The sequence below is a fragment of the Hemitrygon akajei genome, chromosome 21 (genome assembly GCF_048418815.1).
Source record: "Hemitrygon akajei chromosome 21, sHemAka1.3, whole genome shotgun sequence".
Lineage (NCBI taxonomy): Eukaryota > Metazoa > Chordata > Chondrichthyes > Myliobatiformes > Dasyatidae > Hemitrygon > Hemitrygon akajei.
The window spans coordinates 24,432,706-24,454,450 of NC_133144.1; the positions used below are offsets into that span (position 1 = coordinate 24,432,706).

At 40.0% G+C, this 21,745-nt stretch overlaps 2 protein-coding genes across 7 annotated transcripts in view; both read right to left on the reverse strand.

Moving 5' to 3' along the window:
* The window catches only part of ppcdc (phosphopantothenoylcysteine decarboxylase), an 89,784-nt gene extending 89,032 nt beyond the window's left edge, over positions 1-752 (reverse strand). Inside the window, exon 1 of one of the 4 annotated variants that reach the window (XM_073025764.1) lies at positions 646-752. In XM_073025764.1, the coding sequence (XP_072881865.1) occupies positions 646-732 (87 nt within the window). In that variant the 5' untranslated portion in view covers positions 733-752. The remainder of the gene's footprint in view (positions 1-645) is intronic. The other 3 variants (XM_073025765.1, XM_073025766.1, XM_073025763.1) reach the window with 3 other exon arrangements.
* A 16,805-nt stretch (positions 753-17,557) lies between these two features.
* LOC140714168 (neuroplastin-like) overlaps positions 17,558-21,745 on the reverse strand; it is a 59,180-nt gene continuing 54,992 nt past the window's right edge. For all 3 annotated transcript variants that reach the window (XM_073025037.1, XM_073025036.1, XM_073025035.1), the window contains 2 exons: positions 19,932-20,006; positions 17,558-18,414 (listed from right to left, as the gene is read on the reverse strand). In XM_073025037.1, coding sequence (XP_072881138.1) covers positions 19,946-20,006 — 61 coding nt within the window. In that variant the 3' untranslated portion in view covers positions 17,558-18,414; positions 19,932-19,945. The remainder of the gene's footprint in view (positions 18,415-19,931; positions 20,007-21,745) is intronic.

Here is a 21,745-nt window from a genome sequence, read left to right on the forward strand (position 1 = left end):
CCTCAACCCCTCTCCATTCAAACCCCTTCCCATTAACCTCCAATCCATTAATATCCCCGTCCATTAACTGCTTCCTAATACTGTACCCCTTAACACCTTCCTTTAAAACCATCTCACCTCACCACATCCCCTTTTTTAATTTCCCCCTCACCCCAGCCCCTTTAACCCTGACCCCTTTAGCCCCAACCACACCACTACCCGATTAACCCCGTCCCTCCCTCTTTAGCCCCGCCCCCTCATTCACACCCCATTAACCTAACCCCCCCAACCCCTCCCTTTTAACCACATCCACCCAACCCACTCCCAACTAACCCAGCCATTCACCCCCCCCCCACCTCTATTAACCTGGTCCCCTCACCCTCCATTAACCCCGCCCCTTACCCCTCCCCTCAGTATTATCCCCATTAACCTCGCCCCTTTACACCTTTTCTATTAAATCCGGCCCCTCACCCCCTCACCATCCATTAACCCCGCCCCCTCATCACCGTCCATTAACCCGTCTTCCTCAGCTCCCTCCCCACTAACCCCGGCCCCTGAACACCATCCCCCATTAACCCCGCCCCCTTATCCCCTCCTCCTCAGCCTTTTCCCCGTTAATCCCGGCCCCTCAACCCCTCCCTATTAAACTACCCTTCAACCCCTCACCTGACGCAACTCCAACAAGCGATTCACCAGTTCCGGCAGTTTGAGTGCGGCCGCGCTCCCGCTGGCGGCCACCAGCACCCGCGGCATCCCGCTCCTGCTGACAGCGACAGGGTGGGGGGGGGGGAATTGAATGATCCCAGCTACCTTCATTCCCCTCAAGCCTCCATCTCGTCCCTCTATTAAGCTCTTACTCCCAATTTACTTTATAATTATTTGTAGAATTTTAACTTTTGATTGTGCGATTGATTCATAACACTGTAAAACCTAACATTAAATATTGCTTATCCACCTCCACACGCAATTAAAGAGTTGGTACAGCCCCGACTACGGTGGCGCGGTCGCTTCTGGGAAATGTAGTCTTCAATCACAAGAGGGGTCAAACTTTACGCATGCGTAGATGTGTATTTCCATTATCCGCTACAATTGTCCTGATGAAGGGTCTCGGCCCGAAACGTCGACAGCACTTCTCCCTATAGATGCTGCCTAGCCTGCTGTGTTCTACCAGCATTTTGTGTGTGTGTGTTGTTGTTTGAATTTCCAGCATCTGCACATTTCCTCGTGTTTGATCCGCTACAATTGGTGGTTTCTGTTGCAGCTCAGTCCCCAAAGAACAAAACATAGCACCAACTGCGGCGACCGAACGTCAAAATGAAATATGGCAGCAATTTGTTTATATCATTTACCCTAAAATTGCGAACAAAATAATGCTGACAATGGGGTTCAGGTGACACGAGACTGCAGATACAGTACTGGGAATCTGGATCAAAACATGCAAAGAGCCGGAGGGACTCAGCAGGTCAGGCGATATCTATGGAGGGAAATGTACATTCCACATTTCTGGCCAAGACCCTTCATCGGGATAGCTCAACGTTGACTGTTTACTTTCCTCCACAGGTACTGTCCGACTCCCTGAGTTCCTCCAGCATGTTTTATTGTGAGTTGCTCTTAAAAATCTTTTGAGTTTGGTGAATGGCCTTCAGGTAACCCAAAATCCTCTGCGGATGAAAGGCCTTTATTAAAGTAAATGACACTCCAAGTTCCTTTACCCCGCACTGTTCGCTTCTGCCTCCTACCCAAGACCCACAAACCCGACTGTCCTGGTAAAGCTCATTGTCTCTGCCTGCTCCAGCCGTAATGAACTCTTGTCTTCATACGTTAACTACATTCTACAACCCCCTACCCCCGGCTCTGTCCCTTCCCACATATATCCTCAACACTTCTCGTGCTCTCGATCTCCTTTCTAACTTTCATTTCCCTGGTCCTAACAGCCTCATTTTCACCGTGGATGTCCATGGTGTCCTCAATCTGGAAGGTCTCTTTCAGTGAAAAAAAAATATAGATCCCCTCTACCATCACCACCACTCTCCTCCGTCTGGCAGAACAGGTCCACACCCTCAGCAATTTCTCCTTCGGCTCTTCCCACTTACTTGAGGTGCAGCCAGGCCCCCAGCTATGCCCACCTTTTCGTTGGCTATATAGAACAGTCTTTCCCGATAATGTTCGCAAACTTTTCCTCCGCTAGGTTGACGGCTGCATTGGTGCAGCTTCATGCACCCTTGCTGTGCTCGTCAATTTTATCGCCTCCATCTTCCACCTTGCTCTTAAATCCGCTTGGTTCATTTCTGACACCACCCTTCCCTTTCTAGATCTCGCTGTCTCCATCTGCAAGACAAACTATCGTCCGACATCTTTTATAACCCTACCGATTCCCATATCTATCTTGACTATACCTCTTCCCACTCAGTTTCCTGTAACAGTACTATTCTCTTTTTTTAGTTCCCTCATGTTCCCAGAATGTGGCTTTTTTTTCCAGTACATCAAAGATGTCCTCCTTCAAAGAACGAGGGTTCCCTTCCTCCACCATTGATGCTGCCCGCACCTGCATTCTCCTCCATCTGCCAAACATCCGCGCTCACCTCATCTTCCCGCCGCCTTAACAGCGACAGCGTTCCTCTTGTCCTTACCTACCACCCCATGAGCCTCCGCATCCAATACACCATTCTCCGTAACTTCTGCCATTTCCAAAAGGATGCTAGCACCAAACATAACTTTACCCCACCCCACCCCTCCCCCGTTTTCCGCAGGGTCGCTCCATGATTCCCTTATCTATTCGTACTTTCCCACTAATCTCCCTTTCCACACTTATCCCTGCATGCGGCCAAAGTGCTACACCTGCACATTCACCTCCTCCCTCACCTCCATTCAGGGCCCCAAATAGTCCTTCCAGGTGAGACCACACTTTACCTGCGAATCTATAGGGGTCGTCTATTGTGCCCGGCACTTCTGATGCGGCCTCCTCTACAATGTTAAAGCCCGACTTAAATTTGGGATCGCAGTCGAATACCTCCGCTCCATCCGCCAAAGCGGAACTTCCCGGTGACCAAGCATTTTAATTCCAATTTACATTCCGATGTGTCGCTCCACGGTCTCCTCTTGTAACACATCAGGGTGGAGGAACAACACCTTATATTCTGTCTGGTAGCCTCCAACCTGACGGCATGAATATTGATTTCTGCTTCCAGTTAAAAAAATCCACCCCATCCGCTCCTCTTCTATTCCTCACTCTGATATTTTATCTCTTCTCACCTCTCTATCCCCTTCCCTCAATGCCCCCTCCTCCTTCCGTTTCTCCTATGGTCCACTTTCCTCTCCTATCAGATTCCTTCCTCTCCTTTCCTAACCATTTGGCTTCACCCATCATCTTCTAACAATCCCCCTTCCTTGTCAGTCTGGAAGAAGGGTCTGGGCCCATAACGTCAACTGTTTGTTCATTTCCATAGCTGTTGCCTGACCTGCTGAGTTTCTCCAGTATTTTGTGGGCGTTGGTTTGGATTTCCAGAATCTGCATAATTTCTGGTGTTAATGACTTTCAATTAGTCTTGGGCCGTGGAATGGGTTTTTTTTTGGCACTTTTGTGGCTGGAATAGCATTGCCTACACACGTTAAGTCTTTAAAAACTCCTACTATTCCTAATGATCCAAGCTGTTGCCTCAATATATTTATATATTGACATGTGGTCAAGTGGTTATGGTGTTGGTCTAGTGATCTGAAGGTCACTAGTTTGAGCCTCAGCTAAGGCAGCGTGTCTTGATTAAGGCACTTAACCACACATTGCTCTGTGACACCGGTGTATCGGCCCTTGCCCTTCCCTTGGACAACATCCGTGGTGTGGAGAGGGGAGACTTGCAGCATGAGCAACTGCCATGCCAGTCTCCCATACAACCCTGCCCAGGCCTGCGCCCTGGAAACTTTTCAAGGCGCAAGTCCATGGTCTCTCGAGACTAACGGATGCCTTATATATATAATTAATCTATATATTATATAATTTATTTATACTTTTGACACTATATACACACACACAGGTAACAATTATTGCACATTCCAACCTGCTCCTAACATATAGTAGTGAGTCACCACCTTGAGCAGGTTAAATTCATTGGAATCATTGAAAACCACTGGGGCAATGAGTAGTTTGTTGGGTGAGGGAGCACTCAGCTGATCAAGCAGCATTTATGGGAAGAAATGACGCATGGATGTACTCCCTGACTCCAGCTTCCGCAACAGCTATAAGAATTCATTGGCATACTTGAGCTCGTATTCTTTAAAAAAAATTGAAACTGAAAAAACAGAAATAAAAACATGATGGTTGTCTATAGTGAACAACGCTGACAGGAAACATGCAGAAGTTTTTAAAGTGGAAAAACCATTGCACTGCGGTAGTTCCATTCTCTTGACCTCAGAGGTTCTGGTCACAAACTGGTGTTTTTCTTGGTTGCAGTGGATGACCTGGACTTTTGGGCCTCGACATGCCCTTCACTCTCCGTGCAGTATTGGAAAGCCACCTTCCTGGCTGTGGGATCTCATCCGCACTGTCCGCTAGAGCTGACTTCACATGCTAGGACAGGCATGCCCCTATCTCACTGAAGTTTGAGGCCGCCAACTACCTTCACTTGGTTTAGCCTGCTTGTCAAAGCAGTGCACCAGGGTGTGGCCTCTGTCATATGCAAACATCTACTTGGAGCCACAGGTGAGAGCCGAGTGTCCGGTGGGGGACCAAAGATGAGTGAGCTGCCCCAGAATGGACACAACAAACCCCTTCACACTTTCTCCATGCATGTCCCATTTCAAAACATATTTTGTAAATATTCAACAGGTCAGATGGGAAAAAAATTAAGTGTTTCAGGTCAAAAATCTACAGAATTAGTTAGGAAAGGATAAAACACATTAGATTTAAGTTTCAGACTTCCACAGATCAAGCTCTCCATGTGCTCAGTAGACAGGCTGGTGGATCTTGACACACAAATTCCTAACAGAAATAACTAATTCATCTTGTGCAGGCATCTCAGTCAGCTGTCATCTTTATTGCACAGTTACAGGAGAGATGCACAGGACAAAGGGAATATCTCTAATAGGGTGAGATCAGGGTTGCAGAGGGTTATGCTTTTGAAGTTATGCAACTGATAGGTTAATGAAGGGATAACACAAGAAATGAGCAATTAAACAAATCTGGATGTTTCCACCTGGCGACTAGGTCAGCTAAGCCTGCGGTACGTAGATTGTGTGAGCCACTACAACAGGTACAGGTCCAGTTCTCCGCCATATTGAATTCTTCCACGTGGATACTGACAGCATTGACATTTCAGACTGTGTCTGATCTCTTCCTGGGTAATGTGGACTACTATAACCCAGAAACCTTGCTTCAATTCACTGAAAAAGGGTCTAGGTGCTTTGAGCTGGGAGAGCATGCCTATTGCAAAAACACTGGCTCCCATGTTTCAATCAACATAGAAATCCTCTACCATTATCCTGGAGCTGCAATGATTTAGATCCAAATGCACAGCTTCTTTGGTAGACTATTTTCTTTCATTTGTTATCTGTAAATGCCCTCATAGCTTCCTGTTGCATCCTTCATATTATTTCCATTTTATTAACCTATCAACCAAATAACTTATTCAACAGCATATCCTCATGACAATATTGGCCTTAGCCTGTCAGAGACATTCCCTTGTTCGCTGGTGAGGTGCAGCTGAAGGGGTAGTAATGGCCTTGTTCCAGACTAAACCCCCATGACTTTGCACCTGATCTAGTCTGGACCTCACGTGAATTGTAGTGAAGGGTGGGTGAGAGTCTGCATGGTTGAAAATAGCAGTTCACTGAACAAAGATATTTGCAGTTTTCACTTCTGGAAATTGATTCTCCTTTCAGATCTACAGTCAAACACTCTCCCCAGAAATAGAACCATGAGCCAAGTAAATTACAATCCCATCCCCAACCTTCCTTTTTTTTAAAAAAAAAATCCTTGAATATATCATCACCTTGTATTTGACTCCCTTCAACCTTGTTTCCAGCTGCCCCAGAAATGAAATGGGGCATTAAATCATGTACATTCTTTCTTACATATTCTGATGTAAACTATCCAGAAAATCATAGAAATTGTGTTGCCTTTATGGCATTTGTTTAGTTTATTATATTTTCACTTTAGTAATTCGTTTGTTATCGTTTTCTAGTTAAAGTTAAGTTTGTTTAAAGTAAATTTGTTGTCTGTGATATATCACGGCATGCGATGACATCACACCCGGTTTCGCCGCGTCTTGTGGGAAAATACCGGTTTGGAGAAACGGGAAGGAGGGGGCTTATGTGTGCAGGATCAGCGCGAGAAAAGTTTTCTTTCTACGCACTAGAAACATAAGTGAAGCAACGCCTTTTCACCATACGTTAATGTGGAAGAGTGAACAGTAAATGGTTAATCTTACTGAGACCGCCTCATTGATTGGTTTATGCTTGGTGCTTAGTTCAGAGTTCTTTTACACCTATGCGAGAACACTACAGTCTGGACATAAGTAGCCATTCAGCTCACTGTGCTGATGCTAGTAGTAAAAGAACCATCTGACCCAACTCCACTCGACTGTGTTAATCCTGGAGATCATGGCTCTTCAAGCACTTGCCCAATTACAGCTCAGAAGTGATTAAGGTTTCTACTTGTACACCTTTCCAGGCACTTATTCTTCCTAGCCAATCTGCTGTTTTAACACAGTTCTAAACCCTATTCTCTGTCATAGTCAATGTGGAACATGCTGTTCTAGTTTGCTTCTATTTTTATTTTTTTTCTTACACCATATTCCCTTTGCACTCCTGCTGAGTTCTCCAAACATCTATTTTTACTCTCTCCAATTTCTAATCCACTTATCATTGGCATCTGAGTGGAGGCACTCAAAGCATCAGATGACTTGCAGGAGTACATTCAAATGAAAAGTTGGATACATTTACTTAAAGAGGTAACCAGACAGATAGCCAGAGGATGGAAGAGCAAGACAGAATGACATTTTGGGAAGTGGGGAATTCCAAAGCTTTGACTAGTGAAGACTACTAAATATGAAGTAAAGAGAATATTTTTTTCAAAACTGAATTTACAGGTACAGGATTGAAGGAAGTCACAAAGGCAGTAATGAGCAAAGACGTTGTAACCCGAACACAATATAACAATATTGAATTTAAAGAATTCTTGAACTATAAGCCATTACAGGTTAGTTAAACCGAAAATGGTGAAGAAAAGATTCAAAAGGATGTTACCAGTACAGGAGAGCTTAATTATAATGAGACCGGATTGGCTGTGGCTGTTCTCTCTGGATCAGTGGGTGAACTTAGAAGTTTAAAATTTTCAAGGAGTAAAAATAAGTGAAAGGCTACAGGATGTTTCCCTGAGTAGGAGAGTCGAAAACTAGAGGGTAGAGATTTAAGATGAGAGGGGAGAAATTTAAAGGAGATGTGAGGGGCAACTTCTTCACTGAGGGTGATGGGCATGTTGAGCAAGCTGTAAGAAGTGCTAGATGCTAGTACAATTATGTTTTAAGATAGTCAGTCCTGATGAAGGGTCTCTACCCGAAACGTACATTTTTTTCCTTTCCATGGATGCTACCTGACTTACTGAGTTCCTCCAGCATTTTGTGTGTTATTCTTCAAATGCCCTTCATTGGCTGTGAAGCAACTTGTAACATCCTGAGGTCAGGAAAGCAACTTGAAAATTCAGTCTTCCAAAAAGTATGTGAGAAACCCTATGATGACGTTAGAATAAATTATAGGTTGGTGTCACAAACAATAGTGTTTAAAACCTACAATACCTGCATTGATATTTGTATGTAGCAGAATCTGGTGGTAATTAAATGCATAAATGGGAAGTCTGTCCTTGGAGGTACTGCAACAACCTGCTGGTTAAGAGAGCACAGAATTCCACCGTATTTAAGTCATAATGACTCAGTGCATTGATAGAGATTAATGTAGCACATACAATAAATAAAATCACAAAGAAGGAACACCAGTGTCTTCATTTTCAAAGGAAGTTTGGCTTGTCACTGAACACAAAGAAACTTTTACAGATGTACTATTCAAAGTATCCCGATTAGTTGCATCACAATTTAATATGGCAATTCAAATGAGCAGGAAAAACACAAGAACCTGCAGAGTAGCTGACCCTGTCCAATACATCAAGGACACATATCCTGCCCACCATCAGTATTATCTACAGGAGGTTCTGTTTCAGAGCAACATTCATCATTTAAGATCCCCATAACCTGGCTATGCCATCATTTCACAGTTATCATTGGGCAGGAGGAACACAAGCTTTTAGACGCAAGTGCACAGGTTTCATGATCAGTTTCTTCCTTTCGCAAATTCTGTTCTTGAACAAACCAGCACAACGCTAATGCCCACATTCCAGAAACACTATAACCAATTTCCATTAAATTGGACTTTTTGTTCTAGTTGTGTTCTTTCTTGTGAAAAATGGACTATGACCATATATAATGCCATGTGCCTGTGATGGTATTGCATTGAAGTATTTCTATTATATCTGTGCATATAATAATATACTCAAGTTTGACTTTGAAATTGGGTCAGAGGAATGAGACAACAGTAAACCTGTTTGACCAATTTCTGGTAGTAAGAAGGATAAGGTTGAATTTTGAATTCAATGGGTTGAGAAACAAGAGGCCTTTGGCAAGGATAACCAAAAGTCTTTACAAATGGAGTAATTCCTATTTGTAATAAAATGCTCCGTGAAAATATCCAAACATTACCACTGGGCTCAAGGACAGCTTTTACCCTGCTGTTGTAAGACTACTAAATGGATCTCTTGTACGTTAAGATGGACTATTGACCTCACAATCTCACTGATCATGGTCTTGCACCTTGTTGTCTGCCAGCAATGTAGTTTCTCTGTAACTAACACATTTCTGCATTCTGTTACTGCTCTTCCCTTGTACTACCTCAATATACAGTGGCATGCAAAAGCTTGGGCACCCCGGTCAAAATTTCTGTTACTGTCAATAGTTAAGTGAGTAGAAGATGAACTGATCTCCAAAAGTCATAAATTTAAAGTTGAAACATCCTTTTCAACATTTTGAGCAAGATTAGTGTATTATTTTTTGTTTTGTAAAATTTTAGAGTGAGAAAAAGAAAAGGAGCACCATTTAAAGGTTTGGGCACCCCAAGAGATTTGAGCTCTCAGATAACTTTTACCAAGGTCTCGAACCTTAATTAGCTTGTTAGGGCTCTGGCTTGTTCGGTCATTGTTAGGAAAGGCCAGGTGATGCAAATTTCAAAGCTTTATAAATGCCCTGACTCCTCAAACCTTATCCCAACAATCAGCAGCCATGGGCTCCTCTAAGCAGCTGCCTAGCACTCTGAAAATTATAATAAATGATGCCCACAAAGCAGGAGAAGGCTATAAGAAGATAGCAAAGCATTTTCAGGTAGCCATTTCCTCGGTTCATAATGTAATTAAGAAATGGCAGTTAACAGGAATGGTGGAGGTCAATTTGAGGTCCGGAAGACCAAGAAAACTTTCCGAGAGAACTACTCATAGGACTGCTAGAAAGGCAAATCAAAAGCCCCGTTTGACTGCAAAAGACCTTCAGGAAGATTTAGCAGACTCTGGAGTGGTGGTGCACTGTTCTACTGTACAGTGACACCTGCACAAATATGACCTTCATGGAAGAATCATCAAAAGAAAACCTTTCCTGCGTCCTCACCACAAAATTCACAATCAGAAGTTTGCAAAGAAACATCTGAACAAGCCTGGTGCATTTTGGAAACAAGTCCTGTAGATAGATGAAGTTAAAATAGAACTTTTTGGCCGCAATGAGCAAAGGTACTGTATGTTTGGAGAAAAAAAGGTGCAGAATTTCATGAAAAGAATACCTCTCCAACTGTTAAGCACGGGGGTGGATCGATCATGCTTTGGGCTTGTGTTGCAACCAGTGGCACAGGGAACATTTCACTGTTAGAGGGAAGAATGAATTCCATTAAATACCAGTAAATTCTGGAAGCAAACATCACACAGTCTGTAAAAAAGCTGAAGATGAAAAGAGGGCGGCTTCTACAACAGGATAATGATCCTAAACACACCTCAAAATCCACAATGGACTACCTCAAGAGGCGCAAACTGAAGGTTTTGCCATGGCCCTCACAGTCCCTTGACCTAAACATCATCAAAAATCTGTGGGTAGACCTCAAAAGAGCAGTGCATGCAACACGGCCCAAGAATCTCACAGAACTAGAAGTCTCTTACAACGAAGAATGGGTGTAAATCCCACAAACAAGAATTGAAAGACTCTTAGCTGGCTACAGAAAGTGTTTATAAGCTGCGATACTTGCCAAAGGGGGTGTTACTAAGTACTGACCATGCAGGGTGCCCAAACTTTTGCTTCAAGCCCTTTTCCTTTCTTGTTATTTTGAAACTGTAAAAGATGGAAATAAAAATGTAATCTTGCTTAAAATATTAAAGAAATGTGTCAAGTGTTTGTGCAACTTTTCTGTGTACAAATAACTGTAAATTCTACATTGCAGCAGTGATCAAGGATACAGTGGTTATAAAGCTCTTTGGTGTTGTAAAGGTACTATGTACATGAAATTGTTTCTGTCTTTCAACCCACCTGATCAGGTAGATATTCTGATGTGGCTGGCAACTTCCTCCTGGGTGGAGTGAAGTTTCAGTTTGTATATGTGTATCACATACTCTTCCACAGATCAGTGCTGGCAAAGTAGAAATATGACTTCTCACCTGCATAGGGTACTCCACAAACTTCCAGTGCCACATACAGTAATGTGCAAAAGTCTTAGGCACATGTAAAAAGATTCTGTAAAGTGAAGGTGATTTCAAAAATAATGAAAAGTTTCTAAATACTAAAAACCTATAAAGAGCAAGCAGTAGACTAAAAAAAATCAATATTGTATCAACCTTTGCCTTTAAAACTGCATCTATTCTCGTTTGTTGTACAGTTTATAAGAAAATCAGCTGGTAGGTTGCTCTAAACATCTTGAAGAACTTGCCACAATTCTTCTGCAGACTGGTTGTTTCGCTTGCTTCTCTCTCCTGGTAACCACAGACAGCTTCACTGATGCTGAGAGCTGGGTTCTCCGGAGGCAATACCTTCTTTTGCAGAACTCCTCCTTTTCACTGAAGACACTAATTCTTGATGACCTTGCTTGGCCACATGTTTGGGGCCATTGTCCTCCTACACAGTAAAGTTGGGACCAATCAGATGCCTCCCTAATGTATTGCATGATGGATGAGAATCTGCTTGTACTTCACAGCATTGAGGATTCCACCAATTCCAAACAGAACACTAATTCCATTTGCAGAACTGCAGCCCCAAACCTGCAGGGAACTTCTGGAGTGCCTCACTGTCCGCTGCAGACACTCATCAGCTCTTTTACAAACTAACTCCCGTTTGAGCCAACAATTATAAATTTTGACTAGTCAGCCCAGATCACTTGCTGCCCAAGTCCTTGTGCATAGGTGAGTCTCTTGACTTTTTTCCACCAGAGAATGACTGTTTGGAAGCAACTCTTCCCTGAAGCCCACTCCAGACTAGAGGGGTATTACTTGGGTTCCAGTGGTTTCTGTGAGTTCAAAGCCGATAACAGTGCTGGACCACCTTGTGTCTTGGAGCTATGCTCACACTGGCCATGGTGTAAGAATTGATGATTTGCAGGTTAAACTGTCACATCTTCTACACCCTCACCTTTTAGTTTTGTTGTCCTTTGCCCAATTTGATTCCATCTACACCCATTTCTGTTTCAGTTAATCAGTATAGCTCATTCAACTCATCATCTCAGTGTTCATTAGCACTTGTTAGTTAGGTTTGTTTAATCATGCACTGAGCTATATACCTACAAAGTAATCAAGTTTTTATTTGAAAAGTAGTCCATTACTTAATGTTACTTTTTTTTAAATGAAAAACTAAAATTTCTGTAACACTTAATTTTTTGGAAAATGAATCTAAAATTTGCACTTTTCTACTGACATTCTAATAAGGCAATCTGTTGGCTGAGGTTGACCATGGATGTTGCATCCCAGCTGTGTCATAATACACAAGCCACGTTGGTACGATATGGAGAGCAAGCTGTTGAAACAAACTAATGCTGAAGACAAAAAATAAACATCCAAAACAAAATTTATATAATAAATCTAGGATACCCAAGACTTTTGCCCACTACCATACATGAGCTGCAGACCACTACACCTGATCACAAGATGTTGACGGTGATAGACGAAGACAGGTTTGCTGCTGGTTAAGTGGGATGTTAATTCCTATTTCAATTGTTGTATCTCCTATTACACCCAAGAACTTCCTGGAACTAATAATATTAAAATATCTGGTAACAATACAGTGGCATGCAAAAGTTTGGGCATCCCTGGTCAAAATTTCTGTTACTGTGAATAGCTAAGCGAGTAAAAGATGACCTGATTTCCAAAACGCATAAAGTTAAAGATGACACATTTCTTTAATATTTTAAGCAAGATTACTTTATTTCCATCTTCTACAGTTTCAAAACAACACAAAAAGGAAAAGGGCCCAACGCAAAAGTTTGGGCACCCTGCATGGTCAGTACTTAGTAACACCCCCTTTGGCAAGTATCACAGCTTATAAACACTTTCTGTAGCCAGCTAAGAGACTTTCAATTCTTGTTTGGGGGATTTTCACCCATTCTTCCTTGCTAAAGGCTTCTAGTTCTTCTTGGACCGTCTTGCATGCACTGCTCTTTTGAGGTCTACCCACAGATTTTTGATGATGTTTAGGTCAAGGGACTGTGAGGGCCATGGCAAAACCTTCAGTTTGCACCTCTTGAGGTAGTCCATTGTGGATTTTAAGGTGTGTTTAGGATCATTATCTGTGGATTTTAAGGTGTGTTTAGGATCATTATCTGTGGATTTTAAGGTGTGTTTAGGATCATTATCCTGTTGTAGAAGCCATCCTCTTTTCATCTTCAGCGTTTTTTTTTAAACAGACTGTGTGATGTTTGCTTCCAGAATTTGCTGGTATTTAATTGAGTTCATTATTCCCTCTAACAGTGAAACGTTCCCTGTACCACTAGCTGCAACACAAGCCCAAAGCATGATCGATCCACCCCCGTTCTTAACAGTTGGAGAAGTGTACTTTTCATGAAATTCTGCACCCTTTTTGCTCCAAACATACCTTCGCTCATTGCGGCCAAAAAGTTCTATTTTAAATTCATCAGACTTGTTTCCAAAATGCATCAGGCTTGTTTAGATGTTCCTTTGCAAACTTCTGATGCTGAATTTTGTGGTGAGGACGCAGGAAAGGTTTTCTTCTGATTCTTCCATGAAGGTCAAATTTGTGCAGGTGTCGCTGCACAGTAGAACAGTGCACCACCACTCCAGAGTCTGCTAAATCTTCCTGAAGGTCTTTTGCAGTCAAACTGGGCTTTTGATTTGCCTTTCTAGCAGTCCTACGGGCACTTCTCTCGGAAAGTTTTCTTGGTCTTCTAGACCTCAAATTGATCTCCACCATTCCTGTTAACTGCCATTTCTTAATTACATTATGAACCGAGGAAATGGCTACCTGAAAATGCTTTGCTATCTTCTTATAGCCTTCTCCTGCTTTGTGGGCATCATTTATTATAATTTTCAGAGTGCTAGGCAGCTGCTTAGAGGAGCCCATGGCTGCTGATTGTTGGGATAAGGTTTGAGGAGTCAGGGCATTTATAAAGCTTTGAAATTTGCATACCTGGCCTTTCCTAACGATGACTGTGAACAAGCCATAGTCCTAACAAGCTAATTAAGGTCTGAGACCTTGGTAAAAGTTATCTGAGAGCTCAAATCTCTTGGAGTGCCCAAACTTTTGCATGGTGCTCCTTTCCTTTTTTTCAAAATTGTACTAAACAAAAATAATACACTAATCTTGCTTAAAATGGTGAATAAAATGTTTCATCTTTAACTTTATGGTTTTTGGAGATCAGTTCATCTTCTACTCACTTAACTATTCACATTAACAGAAATGTTGACTGGGGTGCCCAAACCTTTGCATGCCACTGCATCAATTATTTAAGGAAAGCTATAAGAAAATGTTTTTATTAAGTTTGTATTGATTTCCTTGAATATTTTTTCAAAATTCCCTGTGTTTGGCTCATTCTGGTAGATATCTATAATCACAATTCATGGTGAATCACACACCATGTAAGATTGCATTCTAAACAATATATCTCAATGTACTGAGGATAGGCCAAATTTAGAATTTAACCACTGGGGGAAATCAGCCTTTAGCATCAACAATTTACCAGGATGCTGTCTGGATTAAAGAATGTCTTATGTGGCACAGTTGAGTGAGTTTGGGTTTTCTTTTCTTTGGAATGAAGAACCATGAGGCAACTTGAGAGAGATGTATAATATTATAAGAGGGTAGCAATGGTTAATACCAGAGAATGTCCTTTTAAAGGGACTGGAGAGAAGCTTGGAGGAAATGTCAGAGGTATTTGTTGTTGTTGTTTTTTTTTAAAAAAACAGAGTGTGCTAAGTACCTGAAATGCATTGCCAGATGTGGTTGAGACTGATACATTGGAGCACTTAAGACATTTTTTAGATAGGCACATAGATGGAAAAAAAAAAGGATGGTTATGGGCTATGTAGGAAGGAGGGATTAGATTGATCATGGAGGTTTATATAGGTCTGCGCAACAATGTAGGCCAAATGGCCCATGCTATTTTATATTTTATACCCTAATGCAATCAAGTTTTAGTTGGTTTGGACTGACATACTACTCTTCTTCTAAAGTGTGTGCAATACAGGGTTGTAAAGAAGTGTGTCAAGTTAGAAGCTGCAATCTTACAGGTAAGTTCTGAATAAAGTCAGTAGATTATATTGAACTTGCCTTAAAAGAGATCAGTACTATTTTTAACAAAACCAAAGGTTCTGAATGATTAATCTCACCAGCAGCTACCAAAGTCTCAAAGTCTCAGCATATGCTCATGTTGGGAGCAGCCATCATAATTCAAGTGACAGTAGTTAACAGTGGGATACAAGTACATACATAATTTAGGAATGCACTTTAAATATATACAATCTGCATAGCTATTCCTATACTTACATTAATTTGTACAAAATAATTTGTAGAATTTTATGAATTAAAGCTGAGCAAAATGCACTCCAGGTATTCTGTATTTCAATGCACAGTGATGTGCCATTTGTCATGGCAGAAATCATGAATGATACGAAGCCCCAAAAACTTAATAGTATTATAATAAATGTAAATTAAGTACAATCGGCCCTCCTTATCCGTGGGGGATTGGTTCCGGGACCCTCTCCCCCGCAGATACCAAAAATCGCGGATGCTCAGTGGTCTTTAGGACCCAGCGCAACTCTGAATCCGCAGTGTTTCTGTTCACAAAAATAATTACGATCACGATTGAAAATAAAGTGGAAGTAATAAAGCAATCAGAAAGAGGTGAAACACCATCAGTCATTGGAAAAGCGTTAGGCTATAGTCAGTCAACAATCAGAACAATCTTAATGGATAATATGAAAGGCCCTGGCCCGATGAAAGCTACAGTTATTGTTAAGCAACACAGTGGTTTGATTATTGAAATACATATGTTTCTTAAGTGTTTTATATGCATAGAAAGGTAAAATAAATACTATATACTAAGACAAACGTTTGACTAACTGATGCTAAATAATACCAGATGTACCTGTTCCGACTTCAAATCCATTTTAAAGACGGACTCAGGAACGGAACTCCTTCATAACTCGGGGACTGCCTGTACTTTTAAATCATCTCTAGATTACTTATAATACCTAATACAATGTAAATGCTATGTAAGTAGTTGGTATACTGTATTGTTTAGGGAATAAATACAAGAAAAAAATAGTCTGTACATGCTCAAGTACTGGAGAGAGAATTTCCGGGTTTTCCCGATCCGTGGTTGGTTGAATCCGTGCATACATAACCTGCGGATAAGCAAGGCTGACTGTAACTGCTTTATGAGTAGAAAGCATAAGAGATTTGATACCAGTGTATTAATACATTTGTAACTACATGAGAAGCCAACAATTTCATTAACACAAGGATATGCAGTTGTTTTCTTTTAAGTTATAGAAACTGGAGTACTATAAGAAATGCATACAATAAATACAAGAAAGCACAATTGCACTGAATTTGATTGGGTCTTCAGAGGCAGTTAGTTCAGGTACCAGATCAAGATTAGGTTATTTGATTACACTACAGAAAATCAAAGAACAAACTAAGACAAAGAATGAAGGTCTTTGATTACTTGGTGGTTGGAGAAGTTGATGTTTGAGCAGAGAAAGATAAGATTGTAAAGAAGCCTTCATAAGAGTAAATAAGGAAATGGTTCCACTGGAAGAGTACAAATAACCATAGGACAAATACAAGGCATTGGCGAGAAGGAAACAAGGAGAAATTGCTTTAACGTACCCCCATCCCCAAAAGGTTAGTGATACCAGGTAATTTTTTTTTTAAGAAGAAGATTGCAAGTTGTGTAGGAATGCCATTAATTTCCAATAGCAACACAGACAAGGTTGTGCAATTAGTTTGCATTCTGATACAGGTCACCATACAATTTAATACTGTAGTGTTCTGTTATAATGATCATACTTATAACGGATCATAAGATCCAGGTCTGCATCTAAGAGCGGTCTTTCATTTCTGGTGGTTCTTTAGACTCAGATGCAAAATACATTTTCTTTTTAAAATTCCTTCAAACATCCTGTCTTCATGGGACACTGCTGACTTTCAGGCATCAGCAAAGCAAAACCCTATCACTAAGGTTGTGACAGCTCAGCAATGAGATAAATAACCGGATTACTTGCTTAAGTTCATATTGTGCAGAGGATAAATGCTGGTCTAGATTCCTGGAGAATTCCTCTATTACGCTTCAAGTAGTTGTACGAAATTGTTTTCTTCTGAACAAGTGCAGACTAAAATTGGTTCTTTTGTAATTTGATAAGGCATCACTGGAGTGCCAGTGCATACAATGTACCTACTCTCTACAGCCGAATGGGTAAGAAATATGTCTTCTTCTGCATTTCCATCACCTGTAATCTCCCACTAAACAATGAGCAAGAAATTTGAACAGGAAATATTATACCCAATCACTTTCCTTTAAAATGTCAATAGAATGTGAAAGTCTAGACAACCGTTTGGACCATTCCTTGACTGCCTGAGATACATTAACAAAATATGGGATAAATGAAAATACAAGAATGGGCAAAAAATTCAAGAAACAATACACACAAAATGCTGGTGGAACACAGCAGGCCAGGCAGCATCTATAGGGAGAAGCGCTGTCGACGTTTCGGGCCGAGACCCTTCGTCAGGCCTTCATCAAAAAATTCAAGAATTTTCATTTATGATATAAATGAATAAATAAATTGAGACTAATATAGTCATCAGATGATGAGAATTTTCAATTGAGAAACTCCAACTACTTCCTGGTAAGCCAACAGTGGATATTTGGAATGCTTAGATGAACTGGCATCTGTTATTGCAATGTTTGCACTGGCTGGCAATCAAATAGTTTCTTAGATGTGTAAATCTGTGACCAAGAAACACACATTTAAATAAAACATACATTTTTTCCTTCATCAAACCTCATGTATTGTAATATGTAATTTGTTGTTTTTTTATTTTTAAAAATCACAGTGGGTTCGCATGTACAATGATCTAGATTAAATTATAACCAAACAATAAAATCTGCAAACTCATGCATTTACACATTTTGATTTTAAAAAGAAAAAATCATTAAAGCTTGATCTACGTATCCAAAGATAGGGCAGATTTTTTACTGATATTTTAAAATTTAAAACTAATCATGATAATCTTTCAAACCCTAGGGTACAACCATGCGATAATTATTCAAAAAGTTGACATCAAGAACAGGTTTTTGAAATGGATCGCAGTGGAAGAACTAGATATTTCAACATTAATTTCTACCTGATCGGTGGAACGGGAGATATATATATATATATTTATATATTATATGTTTCAAGTTAGCCAGCACTAAAATCTGCAATATATACAAATTTAAAACAAACACTATTTGAGTGACATTAATTTCTTAGCTGTTCAAGGAAAGAATGAAAGTGATTGCAATGAGGAGTGTTGCTTAAATAGCAATGTACAAATGAGCATATCAGGAATAAGCACTGCATGCATGATTTGTCCGTAGGATTAGAATCACAGAGCAAGTTAAGGGTGGGTTAAGGTGAGAAAATCAAGCATAAACAGCACATTAAGCACCCAAGGTACACCCTATCAATTAAACTTGCAAAGCAATCTTCTTAATACTTCATTCTTTAGGAGAAATTGAATAAGGCAAAACATGCTTCACACAGTCATCTTATTCCTGCTTAGACAAACAAGTTAAAACCTGCCCCATTCGGACAACACAACTTGAGTGTGAGTGTTCTTGGCTGAAACCCACTATCTGATAATGACATATTCTTCTGAAATCCTGTTGAAGTTCAAAAAGGATCAAATTAGTCTTTTGAATGTCTAACAAATTAAACTTCCAGTTTTCTCCCCCCCAAAGAAAATAACTTGACTTTATAGAATAGCTAAGATTGATTTTACAACAGAAAATCCAGTAAGATATGGACAAGTACATGTATTTAACAATCATAGGGAAAACATGCAGTGAAAGTCTAGACTTTACATTTGGAGTGAACAGTGCATTCTAGACAAGTAGTGGCTGGGAATTTCCTGTAGTAGGGATGTTGAAAACAAAGATAAAACTAAGAAACTTGGTTGTAGTGATCAGAACAGAGATGGCAAAGGCCAGCATTAACTGTTCAGTTCTGTAGAAGTTTCTAACCATGTTATACCAGCATTGAATTAACTGAAGATATAAATTAGGGTTAGGGTTAGGGTTAGGGTTAGGGTTAGGGTTAGGGTTAGGGTAACCCTAACCCTAACCCTAATTTGTGGAAGATATACCAACTGAGTAATGCTGTTATGTCCTTCAAATAAGATTCTGTTGGATTCCTGAAGACTCATCACATCCTTTGGTATTCAAAATCATTCTATTTGGATCCCTAGTGCTTATACTTCATCAGGCACGGCCTCTCAAGGGTACTTATGAGCTTATTAATAGAATGCTGCAATTCAAGCAACTCATTTCCAGAAGCTAAATTGATGTCTTGCATTGGGAATAAGGATGGACAGAGAACAAGGCTCAGAGTTGACAAAACTAATTGTTAACGAAGAAAATATAACCTGAGCCAAGATCTGACGCATATACTGAAGCACTGGTAATGATGTTAAAAGATTACTGGAAGTAGGATTCCAGAACTATAGTTTTCTAGGGAAAAAGTCTCCAGTCATGAGACATTAGGTAACAGTTCACAAGGTCTCAGTACTTAAAAAAGCTACTAGCAAAACTGATTAGTTTAGCTAATTAATTTTCTCAAATAAATACTGTTTAATAGCTATTTAAAATAACAATTCTAAAAGCATTTTAAATACCTCACTACCTATGGGACAACTAGTTAGGTTAAAAATGAGAGGTTCATTGTTGAAATTGGGATTCATCAATGAATACTGTTGATTACCTGCACTTACTGTTTCTCTAACCTCTATGTAGGTACGTAGCCAGAATTTCTGCTGACAACTTCTTTAACAATGTTCTAACATAACTGGAAATGTTCGGGAAATGTCATTGAAATGTTTTCAAAATGATGGAAGAACTCAGCAGGTCAGGCAGCACCAATGGAGAGGAATAAACAGTTAACCATCTTGGACTGAAAGGCTGACTGTTACTTGGGATATTCCACTTGGGAAACTAAAACAGTTGAAATGCACATAAGGAAAAGGACTCTTTCTTGGTTCTTGCCTGTGATAACCTATATTTGATACAGTGCCAAATCTTTATCTATGTGTAAAGCTAATGTACATATTTTGACATATTAAGCCCAAATGTACAATCAAATTAAGTAAAATTATTAACGAGAAGTCAAACATCCAAGTACTTACTTGATAATCAAGCTTTAATTGGTGTTCCTCTGGCGCAAGTTCTTATCCTTATGATTATTTGTGGAATTAGTTTTCCTGTTTGAAATTGTAACAAAGAAATCCTACAAGTCAATAGCCGCTTATGGTATTTTTACACAAATGCAATAATGCTCTAATATTATGGAATGAAAACAAAAATAAATGTTAAAACAGATTAAACTGAATAATTAACACAATGTCTTTTGTTCCAGTGTGCTTCTCCAACAAGATGCAAACAACCTGCAATTAGTTTCCAAGTTCAACCCTTCCTTAGGATGCCAAAAATGTGTCAAAATAAAGGACAATTTTCTTAACATCCTACTTCACCTCTCTATTCCTCTCAATGTGTCTTGTTTCATGCAGCTCCACTGAGATCAATGAAAGCTGTAAGTGATGTTTCTAGGGAAATTAGCCAATATTGTTAGTGCGATGTTCATTGTTTTTGCGTTGTAATTAAATCTTGCTGCTTTCAGATTCTTTTGGGCCATAAACCTCGCTTCACACTGGAAAAAAACAGTAGATTAAAAATAATCTACAGATATCTGTTTGCAATATGGGAGTCTATTTAAAAATGTAGTTTTATTAATGGATGCTCAGGGAACACTGAAAGCAGAATTTTAGCACCGAACACAGCTTGGTCCACAGGAAAGATCCCTACATTTAGCTTATTTCCAGATTTTGCTGGTAAATTGGAGTAGGATCCAAGAGCACAGCCTCAGAATGAGATGAGGAGGAATTTCTTCAGCCAATGAGAGGTGAATCTGTGGAATTTGTTGCAACAGAGACTATGGAGGCCTTGTCATTATGTATAATCAAGACAGGGACTGATAGGTTCTTGTTTGGTAAAGGGGCTAAGGATTATAGGGAGAATGGGGATGATAAAACATGTTTGAATGCAGAGCTGATAGACAGAATGGCCTAATTCTGCTACTGTATTGTATGGTCTATAAATGTATCCTTTGGCATTAAAAAGTTTGGCATCTCTGTACGTACCTTCTCAAATAACAAAGTTGTGAACTAAATGAATAAGTGTCACAGAGACTCGCAACAGAGCTCAAATCTTAGCAGTTTTAGATAATTTCACTTCCTGAAATCTTAATTTTAAACATTTAACTCATTTTAAATATATTGCAAAATTTAATCCTTCATTAAATTGACAAAACAATGTAAAAAGCACCTTAACCCCACTTTCCCCTCAATGCTGCTGTTGACATAGTATCACCAAGAACATTGAAAGCCATAAATTTGTTTCTGGAGAATCAGAAGACCTTTGCCTAGCTTTGTGCCTGTCAAAACCAATAAAGCAAATCGTCAGGTCAGTAATATAGGTTCTCTGTATCTGGGCCAGATAAATATAGATATGAAGTGGGTGTAGATAGTGACAGCTAGCCATACCAGGAAGATCTGGCTTGTTGGAAGATTTGCCTACATCACTGAAATTTGGGAAGGCCACTTTAAGACTAAGTAGCAGTACAGTTTCATTGTAGAAGATGTATAAACAATAGCAACCTTGAAAGAAAACAAAAACTTGTGTTTAGTGGCACAGTATTCAAGAAATAAATAAAAACCATCTTGCCATCTTATCGAGTAATAGTTGGAGCTAGATCTGTATTTGAAGACATTTAAGTTCAAGCAGCATTTTACTAGTGAACCAGATCTTTGTTCTGCTGTACTGCTATAAAGAGCTGCTGTACAATTTCTTATAGAGGAAATATGGTCAAAATATGGGAGAAATAGCATCCTGAATGGATGAGAAGGCAATGGTCTAATTATGAAAGTGGCTTCACTTACTATGT